The 12,468-nt window shown below is 43.4% G+C and overlaps 1 protein-coding gene across 6 annotated transcripts in view; it reads right to left on the bottom strand.

Annotated features, from left to right (window-relative positions):
- Window positions 1-12,468, bottom strand: part of CCSER2 (coiled-coil serine rich protein 2) — a 377,220-nt gene that overhangs the window by 16,687 nt on the left and 348,065 nt on the right. Inside the window, exon 11 of one of the 6 annotated variants that reach the window (XM_063958811.1) lies at window positions 10,426-10,465. The exons of the other annotated variants lie outside the window; for them this stretch is intronic. Within the exon in view, the coding sequence (XP_063814881.1) occupies window positions 10,426-10,465 (40 nt within the window). The remainder of the gene's footprint in view (window positions 1-10,425; window positions 10,466-12,468) is intronic. 6 annotated transcript variants of the gene reach the window in all.

Raw genomic sequence — 12,468 nt, 5'->3', positions numbered from 1 at the left:
GCACCGAATGAGAGAACTCCAGGTCCTCCTCAGCCAGGGTATCAAATTTGTAGAATTTAGCTAACGTGTTTGCCCCTGACCAAGTAGCTGCTCGGCAAAGTTGTAACGCCGAGACCCCTCGGGCAGCCGCCCAAGATGAGCCCACCTTCCTTGTGGAATGGGCTTTTACAGATTTTGGCTGTGGCAGGCCTGCCACAGAATGTGCAAGCTGAATTGTACTACAAATCCAACGAGCAATAGTCTGCTTAGAAGCAGGAGCACCCAGCTTGTTGGGTGCATACAGGATAAACAGCGAGTCAGATTTCCTGACTCCAGCCATCCTGGAAACATATTTTCAGGGCCCTGACTACGTCCAGCAACTTGGAGTCCTCCAAGTCCCTAGTAGCCGCAGGTACCACAATAGGCTGGTTCAGGTGAAACGCTGAAACCACCTTAGGGAGAAATTGAGGACGAGTCCTCAATTCTGTCCTGTCGGTATGTGATTTTAGGAACCCCAAAACTACATTGAGATTCCAAGGTGCCACTGGAGGCACAAAAGGAGGCTGTATATGCAGTACCCCCTTGACAAACGTCTGAACTTCAGGAACTGAAGCCAGTTCTTTCTGGAAGAAAATCGACAGGGCCGAAAATTGAACCTTAATGGACCCTAATTTTAGGCCCATAGACAGTCCTGTTTGCAGGAAATGCAGGAACCGACCCAGTTGAAATTCCTCTGTAGGGGCCTTCCTGGCCTCGCACCACGCAACATATTTACGCCAAATACGGTGATAATGTTGTGCGGTTACATCCTTCCTGGCTTTGATCAGGGTAGGGATGACTTCATCCGGAATGCCTTTTTCCTTCAGGATCCGGCGTTCAACCGCCATGCCGTCAAACGCAGCCGCGGTAAGTCTTGGAACAGACAGGGTACCTGCTGTAGCAGATCCCTTCTTAGAGGTAGAGGCCACGGGTCCTCTGTGAGCATCTCTTGAAGTTCCGGGTACCAAGTCCTTCTTGGCCAATCCGGAGCCACGAGTATAGTCCTTACTCCTCTCCTTCTTATGATTCTCAGTACCTTGGGTATGAGAGGCAGAGGAGGGAACACGTACACTGACTGGTACACCCACGGTGTTACCAGAGCGTCCACAGCTATTGCCTGAGGGTCCCTTGACCTGGCGCAATACCTGTCTAGTTTTTTGTTGAGGCGGGACGCCATCATGTCCACCTTTGGTTTTTCCCAACGGTTCACAATCATGTGGAAGACTTCTGGGTGAAGTACCCACTCTCCCGGGTGGAGGTCGTGTCTGCTGAGGAAGTCTGCTTCCCAGTTGTCCACTCCCGGAATGAACACTGCTGACAGTGCTATCACATGATTTTCCGCCCAGCGAAGAATCCTTGCAGCTTCTGCCATTGCCCTCCTGCTTCTTGTGCCGCCCTGTCTGTTTACGTGGGCGACTGCCGTGATGTTGTCTGACTGGATCAGCACCGGCTGACCTTGAAGCAGAGGTCTTGCTAGGCTTAGAGCATTCTAGATGGCCCTTAGCTCCAGGATATTTATGTGAAGTGATGTCTCCAGGCTTGACCACAAGCCCTGGAAATTTCTTCCCTGTGTGACTGCTCCCCAGCCTCTCAGGCTGGCATCCGTGGTCACCAGGACCCAGTCCTGAATGCCGAATCTGCGGCCCTCTAGAAGATGAGCACTCTGCAACCACCACAGGAGAGACACCCTTGTCCTTGGTGACAAGATTATCCGCTGATGCATCTGAAGATGCGACCCGGACCATTTGTCTAGCAGATCCCACTGGAAGGTTCTTGCGTGGAATCTGCCGAATGGGATTGCTTCGTAAGAAGCCACCATCTTTCCCAGGACCCTTGTGCATTGATGCACTGAGACTTGGCCTGGTTTTAGGAGATTTCTGACTAGCTCGGACAACTCCCTGGCTTTCTCCTCCAGGAGAAACACCTTTTTCTGGACTGTGTCCAGGATCATCCCTAGGAATAGAAGGCGTGTCGTCGGGATCAGCTGCGATTTTGGAATATTGAGAATCCAACCGTGCTGCCGCAGCACTATCTGAGATAGTGCTAACCCGACTTCCAACTGTTCCCTGGATCTTGCCCTTATCAGGAGATCGTCCAAGTAAGGGATAACTAAAACTCCCTTCTTTCGAAGGAGTATCATCATTTCGGCCATTACCAAACGGCAGCGTCTGAAACTGATAGTGACAATTCTGTACCACAAACCTGAGGTACCCTTGGTGAGAAGGGTAAATTGGGACATGTAGGTAAGCATCTTTGATGTCCAGAGAGACCATATAGTCCCCTTCTTCCAGGTTTGCAATCACTGCTCTGAGTGACTCCATCTTGAATTTGAACCTTTGTATGTAAGTGTTCAAGGATTTTAGATTTAAAAATTGGTCTCACCGAGCCGTCCGGCTTCGGTACCACAAATAGTGTGGAATAGTACCCCTTTCCCTGTTGCAGGAGGGGTACCTTGATTATCACCTGCTGGGAATACAGCTTGTGAATGGCTTGCAATACTGCCTCCCTGTCTGAGGGAGACGTCGGTAAAGCAGACTTTAGGAAACGGCGAGGGGGAGACGTCTCGAATTCCAATTTGTACCCCTGAGATACCACCTGAAGGATCCAGGGGTCCACTTGCGAGTGGGCCCACTGCGCACTGAACTTCTTGAGACGGGCCCCCACCGTGCCTGAGTCCGCTTGTAAAGCCCCAGCGTCATGCTGAGGACTTTGCGAAGGCGGGAGAGGGCTTTTGTTCCTGGGAACTGGCTGTTTGCTGTAGCCTTTTTCCTCTCCCTCTGCCACGGGGCAGAAATGAGGCGCCTTTTGCCCGCTTGCCCTTATGGGGCCGAAAGGACTGCGCCTGATAATACGGCGTCTTCTTAGGTTGAGAAGCTACCTGGGGTAAAAATGTGGATTTTCCAGCAGTTGCCGTGGCTACCAGGTCTGATAGACCTACCCTAAATAACTCCTCCCCCTTATAAGGCAATACTTCCATGTGCCTTTTAGAATCCGCATCACCTGACCACTGCCGCGTCCATAAACCTCTTCTTGCAGAAATGGACAGCGCGCTAACTCTTGATGCCAGTCGGCAAATATCCCTCTGTGCATCACGCATATATAAAAATGCATCTTTCAAATGCTTTATAGTCAGTAATATACTGTCCCTATCTAGGGTATCAATATTTTCAGTCAGGGAATCCGACCACGCCACGTCCGCACTGCACATCCAGGCTGAGGCGATTGCTGGTCGCAGTATAACACCCGTGTGAGTGTATATACATTTTAGGATATTCTCCTGCTTTCTATCGGCAGGTTCCTTTAGGGCGGCCGTATCAGGAGAGGGTAGTGCTACCTGTTTAGACAAGCGTGTGAGCGCTTTATCCACCCTAGGGGGTGTTTCCCAACGTGCCCTATCCTCTGGCGGGAAAGGGTATGATGCCAATAACCTTTTAGGAATTATCAGTTTTTTATCGGGGGAAACCCACGCTTCATCACACACTTCATTTAATTCCTCGGATACAGGAAAAACTACAGGCAGTTTTTTCTCACCAAACATAATACCCTTTTTAGTGGTACTTGTATTATCAGAGATATGCAATACATTTTTCATTGCTTCAATCATGTAACGTGTGGCCCTACTGAAAGTCACGTTTGTCTCCTCATCATCGACACTGGAGTCAGTATCCGTGTCTGTGTCTGCCATTAGAGGTAACGGGCGTTTTAAAGCCCCTGATGGCGTTTGAGACCCCTGGACAGGCACAAGCTGAGTAGCCGGCTGTCTCATGTCGTCAACTGTCTTTCGTAAAGAACTGACACTGTCACGCAATTCCTTCCATAAGCTCAGCCACTCAGGTGTCGACTCCCTAGGGGGTGACAACTCTATAATAGGCAATTGCTCCGCCTCCATCTCATTTTCCTCCTCAAACATGTCGACACAATCGTACCGACACACCGCACGCACACAGGGAATGCTCTGATAGAGGACAGGACCCCACAAGCCCTTTGGGGAGACAGAGGGAGAGTATGCCAGCACACACCAGAGCGCTATATATAGACAGGAATACCACTATAAAACGTGCTTTTCCCTTTATAGCTGCTGTTATTATTAGAACTGCGCCAAATTAGTGCCCCCCTCTTTTTTTTACCCTTTTCTGTAGTGCAGGACTGCAGGGGAGAGTCAGGGAGACGTCCTTCCAGCGGAGCTGTGATGGAAAATGGCGCCCGTGTGCTGAGGAGATAGGCTCCGCCCCCTTCTCGGCGGCCTTTTCTCCCGCTTTTTGGTGAGTTCTGGCAGGGGTTAAAATACATCCATATAGCCCTGGGGGTTATATGTGGTGTATTTTCGCCAGCCAAGGTGTTTACATTGCTGCTCAGGGCACCCCCCCCTAGCGCCCTGCACCCACAGTGACCGAAGTGTGAAGTGTGCCTGAGTAACAATGGCGCACAGCTGCAGTGATGTGCGCTACCTTGTTGAAGACTGATGTCTTCTGCCGCCGATTTTTCCGGACCTCTTCTTGCTTCTGGCTCTGTAAGGGGGCCGGCGGCGCGGCTCTGGGACCGGACTCCGAGGCTGGGCCTGTGTTCGGTCCCTCTGGAGCTAATGGTGTCCAGTAGCCTAAGAAGCCCAAGCTGGCTGCAAGCAGGCAGGTTCGCTTCTTCTCCCCTTAGTCCCTCGATGCAGTGAGCCTGTTGCCAGCAGGTCTCACTGAAAATAAAAAACCTAAAACTAAACTTTCACTAAGAAGCTCAGGAGAGCCCCTAGTGTGCACCCTTCTCGGCCGGGCACAAAAATCTAACTGAGGCTTGGAGGAGGGTCATGGGGGGAGGAGCCAGTGCACACCAGGTAGTCCTAAAGCTTTACTTTTGTGCCCAGTCTCCTGCGGAGCCGCTATTCCCCATGGTCCTTACGGAGTTCCCAGCATCCACTAGGACGTCAGAGAAATATTAATAACATGCCTTGGCAGTTTGGCCTTTTGTTATCAACATCAAACTAAATTATTTTCAAAGTTGACAGACAAAATGGCATGTGCAAAGCATACAGGTGTCATGCTTATTAATGCAATAATAAACTTACTAATGCAACAAGTTTACAAATAATGCCGAAATTATCTAGTTCATTCCACGGTGCTTTAAATTCCTTATTTTTTCTCAAAAATGTTCTTAGTTCGCAGGACTGAGATTATAATATATTTTATATGTTTTTTTTTTTTTTTAATTCTCTACCAGGCTATTAAGTCAAGATTGCTGACAAGCCATGATAACACAATTGCCATTCAGAGCAAGCAATTTCCAAGCTCAAAGTGAGCTACAGAATTAGATTTCAACACATCTCTTTATTATGCAGCTTACTGGTCTCAACATGATCATCTGACACATTTCATTAAAAATAAGGTCATACCTCCTCTTAAATCATACAAGAGGCACAATTTAATAGTGGTTATTAGCAGCCTAAAAACAAACAAATCACTTTTAAGGATTGTTTGGGGAAATGTTTACATATGCTATAGCACTGATGGGCAATTTACGGACCTAACCTTCGGAAGGCCCCTAATCTTCGTAATAACTTAAAAGTGTATTTAGAGAAAGATATACAGGTTGAGTATCCCTTATCCAAAATGCTTGGGACCAGAAGTATTTTGAATATCGGATTTTTCCGTATTTTGGAATAACTGCATGCCATAATGAGATATCATGGTGATGGGACCCAAATCTAAGCACAGAATGCATTTATGTTTCATATACACCTTATAAACACAGCCTAAAGGTAATTTTAGCCAATATTTCTAATAATTTTGTGCATTTAACAAAGTTTGTGTACATTGAGCCATCAGAAAACAAAGGTTTAACTATCTCACTTTCACTCAAAAAAATCCGTATTTCGGAATATTCCGTAATTTGGAATATTTGGATATGGGATACTCAACCTGTACTGTACCAATCTGTAATAACAAATCAGCAAGTAATTTAATTTAAGATTAACAAATGCTGCAAGTCTGACTATTCAATGTGACTTGTACAAGTCAGAAACAATGCAAATTTTTTATGTTCCCCATAATAGAGAAAGGGTAGTATTCAGTCAGTGCCCTTTTTTTCACCATTTTTCGCTATTTTGGGGCAACTGGGGATTCAACCTATGCAATAGCAGGGCCATTTTTTTTCCCAGGAGCGAAAAACATGTTGATCGGAGACTCCACATTTTCACACCTGCCCTGGAAAAACACAGGCCATTTTTGACGATTTTGGGACATTATTCGCCAATGCTTTTTCACTAAAAAAAAAAAAAAAAAATACGTGAAAAGGCATTGGCGAAAATGCCTTAAAAATGGTCGAAAACGGCCCACAATTGAATAATCAGCGGGTAAAATTTGGTAGCCCTGAAATTGCCGGACCTAATTGAATACCCCCCAAAGTCTATGTACATGTGGCTATGAATATAGATCACTTTGCAGCACACTGTTGGTACATAACAGAGCTGCATCACTAATGCCTTGGTCTGATGAAGTAACAGGGATCATGCAACTAACCACAGATCTCAGTGCTGCAAGCCCTAACATCACTGTGCAGATAGTGTTACATTCTAAATATAAAGTAACATTATGCAGAAGACCGGTGTTCCAGGCAAAGAATATAATTGAATGCATAGTCTCTGCACTGCATAAATAAAACAAATAAATGAAATAAAAATATAATAATAAAAGCTTTAGGCAATAAGGTATAAAGCTAAGAAAAGAACCAATAATAAAGCCTAATGCCAGTCTAGCAGCTTTCTGAGCTCTTAGTGGCTGCTAGACTGACATTAGGATATTGAGGGAGAGAAATAATATAGCAAGAGACAGGGCAAAATGAGACAATAGGGAAAGAGAGAGATTATAGGATTATAGGGGTAGACGACTGGGACAGGGGCATAAACTCATACCAGGCACCCGAAGTCGACAGGGTAGAACAGCAAAGGAAAGAACGTGTCAGTAATCCAGCAATTTTTGGATAATGTCCCACTCCCCACCCCCCACTCCCAGTGTGTCTCAAGCCAACCCCCTTCTTTTTCCAGCCCTGCAATCCCTCTCCAGAAACAGACAGTCCCCTCACCAACACTACAGTGTCTGTACAGATCCAGTTTTCCATTTCTGTTTGAACAGCCCCCCAAGGTCTCTTCAGACAGCCTCCTTCTGTCTCCAGCCTTGCACTATATCTCCAAACCGGCCATTCACTTATGTCTCCAACCCTGCACAGTCACCGGCAAGTAAAAACAGCTGCATGGACCGTGCATAGCCAAAGATAGGTCCAATTAAAAGCACTTCCTGTGCCGCTGCATTGGCAAGCAGTGCATAGACCAGGCTTTTTCAACCAGTGTGCCGTGGCACACTAGTGTGCCGCGACCAGTTGCAAGGTGTGCCGCGGAGCCAGAGCAGCTTCCTGTACCTTCAGAGTGAATTGTTGGCCCGGGCTCTTCTTAGAGGATCAGTCATGCTCTGGCCATGACCTATGATTTGATGACGTGGCAGTGTGATATCATAGGTCACGGCCGCAGCGTCTCACCACCCAGCCAGCCCACCCGCCTGTATACACATCTTCCAGTTCCCGCTTGCATCCACAACTTTCCTTTCCCACCCACATCCACACCTGCCCGACCGACAGCTGCTCAGTATTCTCAGCACTCCACTATGAACAATCCCCGTCACTGAGGGACAGGGAGGAGAACAGCTAGTCGGTAGGGGCTAATATTTGTTATGTTATTTTTCCTGTGGGGAGCAATAGGATTTATGGATTTATGGGGGGGAACAATGTGAATAATTCATGTGTGGAGCAACAGGATTTATGTGGGTAGAAATGTGACAGATTTATGTGTGAGCAACATGATTTATGTGGGGAGCAATGTGATTGTTTTTCCTGTGTAGGCCAATGTATGTATGGATTCTTTTTTTTACTGTGATGGCCAATGTGTTTTTTCTATGGGGAACTGATGGTGTGCCTTGTCAATTTTAAAATATTGTTCGGTGTGCCGCGAGTAAAAAAAGGTTGAAAATCACTGGCATAGACATAGGTAATAGATGGATCTCTCTGTGCCCCTTGACAGCTGGCGCCCGGCGGTCAATTACTCCAGGCCTCTGGGAGTTCTGCCACTGAATGGGGGAGTGAGGAAAAAGGGGAAAAAAGGATGGGATGAACAGGAGAAAATGAGGGAGTGAGACAAGAGGGAAATGGGGGGAGTGACAGGTGGAATAGCAGTATAGATAGCGAAGGGTCAAATGATGGGTCAAAAATAGTAAAGCAGAACTCAAAAATCAAACATTACAGAGATTGCAGCATCACTGGCATAAAAGGCATTACGAATGATACAATCAAGCTTTTTCATACAGGATGAAACTGAGAAATGGCCATGAATTGTATTCTGGAGAAAATATATGCAATTGCATAGAGTTTGAGAATAGGGTGTTGATTCATTAGCAAAATCAACAGCTTTTTATCTAGCTCTATCCCAATAAATCAGGAAAACAAATGTATTACGAGCCAGTTTATACAGATTTTTATTTCTTATTCCTTTCGTTTCCTATCCATAAGCTCCAGCACTGCCATCATCTAAAGTAACCAAGATGAGAAAGCTTTCTCCAAGGAAACAAACTGAAAACTTCAGTGGAGATGTGAGGTTCTTTAACTAGCAATCACAAGTTAAACTCTATACAATATATATCCATAAACACAAACTTGAATTCCAATGGGTTTACTGATCAAGGAATGCAACAAAATAGTTATGTATTAAATAGGGGGAGATGTACTAAGCCCTGAAAAGTGAAATTTCACATAATAAAGTACCAGCCAATCAGCTTCCAACTGCCATGTTACAGGCAGGATTTGAAAAATGACAGTTAGGAGCTGGTTGGTTGGAACTTTATCACCGTGAAATGTACCACTTTTCAAAGCTTAGTACATCTGCCTCTTGATAAAATAAAAATAAATTAAGCTTGATCAGTTATGGCATAGATATAAGCTGCAGAAGTTGAAATTGTGAATGGACATTACAATCAGCACTTCTTTTATCACAATCTAGATCACTGATATTTAGGCAATGAGGTTAAGGTAGGCAGTTACTCCATGTAAAAAGAGAACACATACATGGATGGCTGGAAACTACTAGTGGCATGGCTCTTGACCTCATACAAAAAAAAAAAAAAAAAAAAAAAATATTCTTGTGAAAGCAAATATAGTCAATCAAAACGTTCATTTTCAAACCCAAACACACGTCAGTGTTATGTTTAACTGTTCAAAAACTACCAAGCCAACCAGAGGGATCCTGGCATGTACATCCAGCTTTACAATAGTCAAATGACATTAAAAAAATCTTTGGTTAATATATTCTTGAATAGTATGTATTGTATAGCCAAATTCACAGAAAAAGTATTACCAGGCTTTTACATTTTCAGATAATATGCAACGTAAACGTTATCAGGATATTAAGAGCTTGTTATTACAGCTCTACATTTGTGAATTCAGGACTACTATCTTTTATGAACTATAGATCAAGAAAAGGTAAATTATATATTTAGAGAAATGTAGTCTTCGTAGGGAGCAAGGCCACATCATGGTTACATCCCAGGGGCATGCTTAGCACTTATAGGGGAATTCAATTGAATGCAATGTGCCAGTACAAAATGGCACACTGCACCCGCTGGCATCACAAGTTATCCAAGCGATAACTGGCGATGTTGGCAATACCATATATTGACAACATACGCACAGCCAGGCATCGCACTGAACTGAAATAGTCATTTACTACCCAGTATAATAACAGAACAAGACTACCTGTCAAATAATGTAATAATCATACTGGACTTCATGAAGGTACATCGATTGACAAGTGCCCCATCTATCCACAAAGGAGATTCCATGGAGGTTCAACACTACACCAGACTCTTTGCACCTGCCATTTACTTCCCACCCACTTGTTGCCAGATTGCATCCATTCATTGCAAAGCATCAATTGCCAGGACATAATCCCAACATTCTAATCCACAACAACAAAATATCCAAGGGTGAGACAGAGTCCCCAAATCATGACAATTCGGTACAATCCCTACAGGTGGAAGGTATATTATATATAGTGCTACCTCTGAAGCATTTGCAGACCACAGAAATTACTCTATACAAAATGAAGTATGAGCCCAATAATAAATTAGAACTATTAACTGCACCTTTTACAGTTTATCTGTACATGTTGTGTACGAACATGATTCTTGAGCATGTGCGAGTAAAAACTAGAATAGAGTGCTTACACAAAACGAGTCACATTAAAAGAAACAACGTGAACTGTCACTGTTGCATGCAAGACAGTGGTACATGCAGCATGCAGGAAGTTCTGTGTATCAACGGTTCAAGGGTCACATATAAGGATAAGCAGTACATGGGTAGAAATCTTAAATTGTACTATACCACGCTTTATCAGAGAAGTAATGGACTAACTCCTCAACTCCTTTCCAATGGCAAATGGGAAAGCAGTGACAGGGAGACAAGGACAAATGGCATCAGAGAAGCACATACAACACTATTTAAGGCTAAACAGTACAGAAATTGCTGTATTCAAATAAATTGATTTTTCAAACAGTTTTATCTTTTGTATACTCCTTGGGGAAATCACAGCAGAGCAACTCCATAAAAACAAAATATTTAACAAAAACTGCCACTAAACCTAAAGCGCTATTCTTTGAAGAAAAGTCATAAACTGTTCACCTGTATCGCAAAGGGAGAGAAAATCTAGGTCACAAAGAATATCTAATTGGTTATGCAATAATCAAAGCTATGAGCTATCCCAATGAGGCCCACACAAGTTCAATTGAACAAATCTGGGTACTGCATAAATTAAACAGAAATCCAAACGTCAAATTGTCTGCCAAGAATATATGGCCCCTGAGCACTGAACTAATACGCTCAGAATAACAGTAAGCTAAAAGACAAATGCAGACGGCTTTTATTTATATTTTTTTCTCTATGCAGCATAAATGTTTTAATAAATGCAAGTACAATTGTTTTACACCACACACCACTTGTGAAACAACTATATGATGGCAAACATTTCTAAGAAATAACTTAATTCTAAATGCTTCTGAAGGTCATGATTTTTCTTCTGACATTTAATCATCTGTAAGTTAATTTTTTCTTCTTATATGGTCAAATATTTTATCAACGCCTGAAGGAATCATCATTTGCTTTTATCACTTCAGAATAACTATCAATTTTGGTATAATTTGCAAACTGCTTATTCATAAGCATTCTATAAAAATTCAATTGGTAGAGATCTTACTCTGAGGACAGATATAGAAATGGCACTACCCAGAAGCTCATTGTTCTGTTGTACCTTAACAGTATGTTGTCTGTAGAGAAGCTTAAATAATACATGAACCTATTAATTACTTCAGTAAGGCTATTTTTTAAAGTAAATTGCAAAATAATACACAACACCTTACTGCCATATACAACCCTCAAATAAAGGTCTGCACTTGTCTAATAATCCATGTAAGATCAATTATGTGAAAGATGAAGCATGATTATGTTACTGAATACTGAATGACTCTTGTTAAAGGGTATTGAATATTTGAATAAAACAAAAAACACACCAATAAAAATATAACACTGCAACACTTCTTAAAAATATTTAGGATGTATAATTCACGGTGTCTATAAGGTTATGGATTAATGGGTCAACCTGAATAAGGTCGATAGTCAATAGGTCAAACACAACTGGTTGACATGGTCGACATGTGGAAATAGTCAACATTGGACAGGTCTACACATGAAATGGTCGACATGAGATTTTTTTTTAATGTCTTTGTTGTAACTTTTTGCTTAACATGACCAGGAACCAACGTCCCCTTTGCAAGGCTTGCTTCGCTTGCCATGCTGTGGGCAAGGTGCCTCGCTCTGCTACTGCTGCGCTCGGTACAGGTTACTATTCCCAATCATAGTCCTTGTGGATGTAAAACATGAAAAAGTTAGAAATCTCTAAAAATTGTAAAAAAGTCATGTCGACCTGTCGCTTGTCGACCTTTTTCCAATGTTGACCAATAGTGGTAGACCTACTGACTGTCGACCTACCTTACAGATACAGCCTAAAAAAGGTACTACATTTCCAGTTAGTCACTATGCACCCATTCACTATTTGCTAGGAACATTTCTGTTTAGCTAAACAGCAGCCCGATGACCCCAGATCTGCTTTACCCCATAGCTTCCTCAGTACTAGTACCCAACTTTCTAGAGTATGGGTCCAAAGAACCCACTTAAGCAAATAGTGCCATCTTAAATTGTAAAAAAATATCAAGTGTATTCTTAACATTTTGGCCGGGTGCAATTAAGTCCGAGGTCCGAGTTGGAAAGAGATGCGGGTACCGGACAAATTGGTACAATAGGTCTGCACACAGCATTGTGCATGAAATATGGACCTGCCTAACAGCAAAGTATGGACAATTCTTACATGCTCAA

The sequence above is a fragment of the Pseudophryne corroboree genome, chromosome 3 (genome assembly GCF_028390025.1).
Source record: "Pseudophryne corroboree isolate aPseCor3 chromosome 3, aPseCor3.hap2, whole genome shotgun sequence".
NCBI classification, from domain to species: Eukaryota; Metazoa; Chordata; class Amphibia; order Anura; family Myobatrachidae; genus Pseudophryne; species Pseudophryne corroboree.
This window is presented reverse-complemented; position numbering and strand designations above follow the sequence as displayed.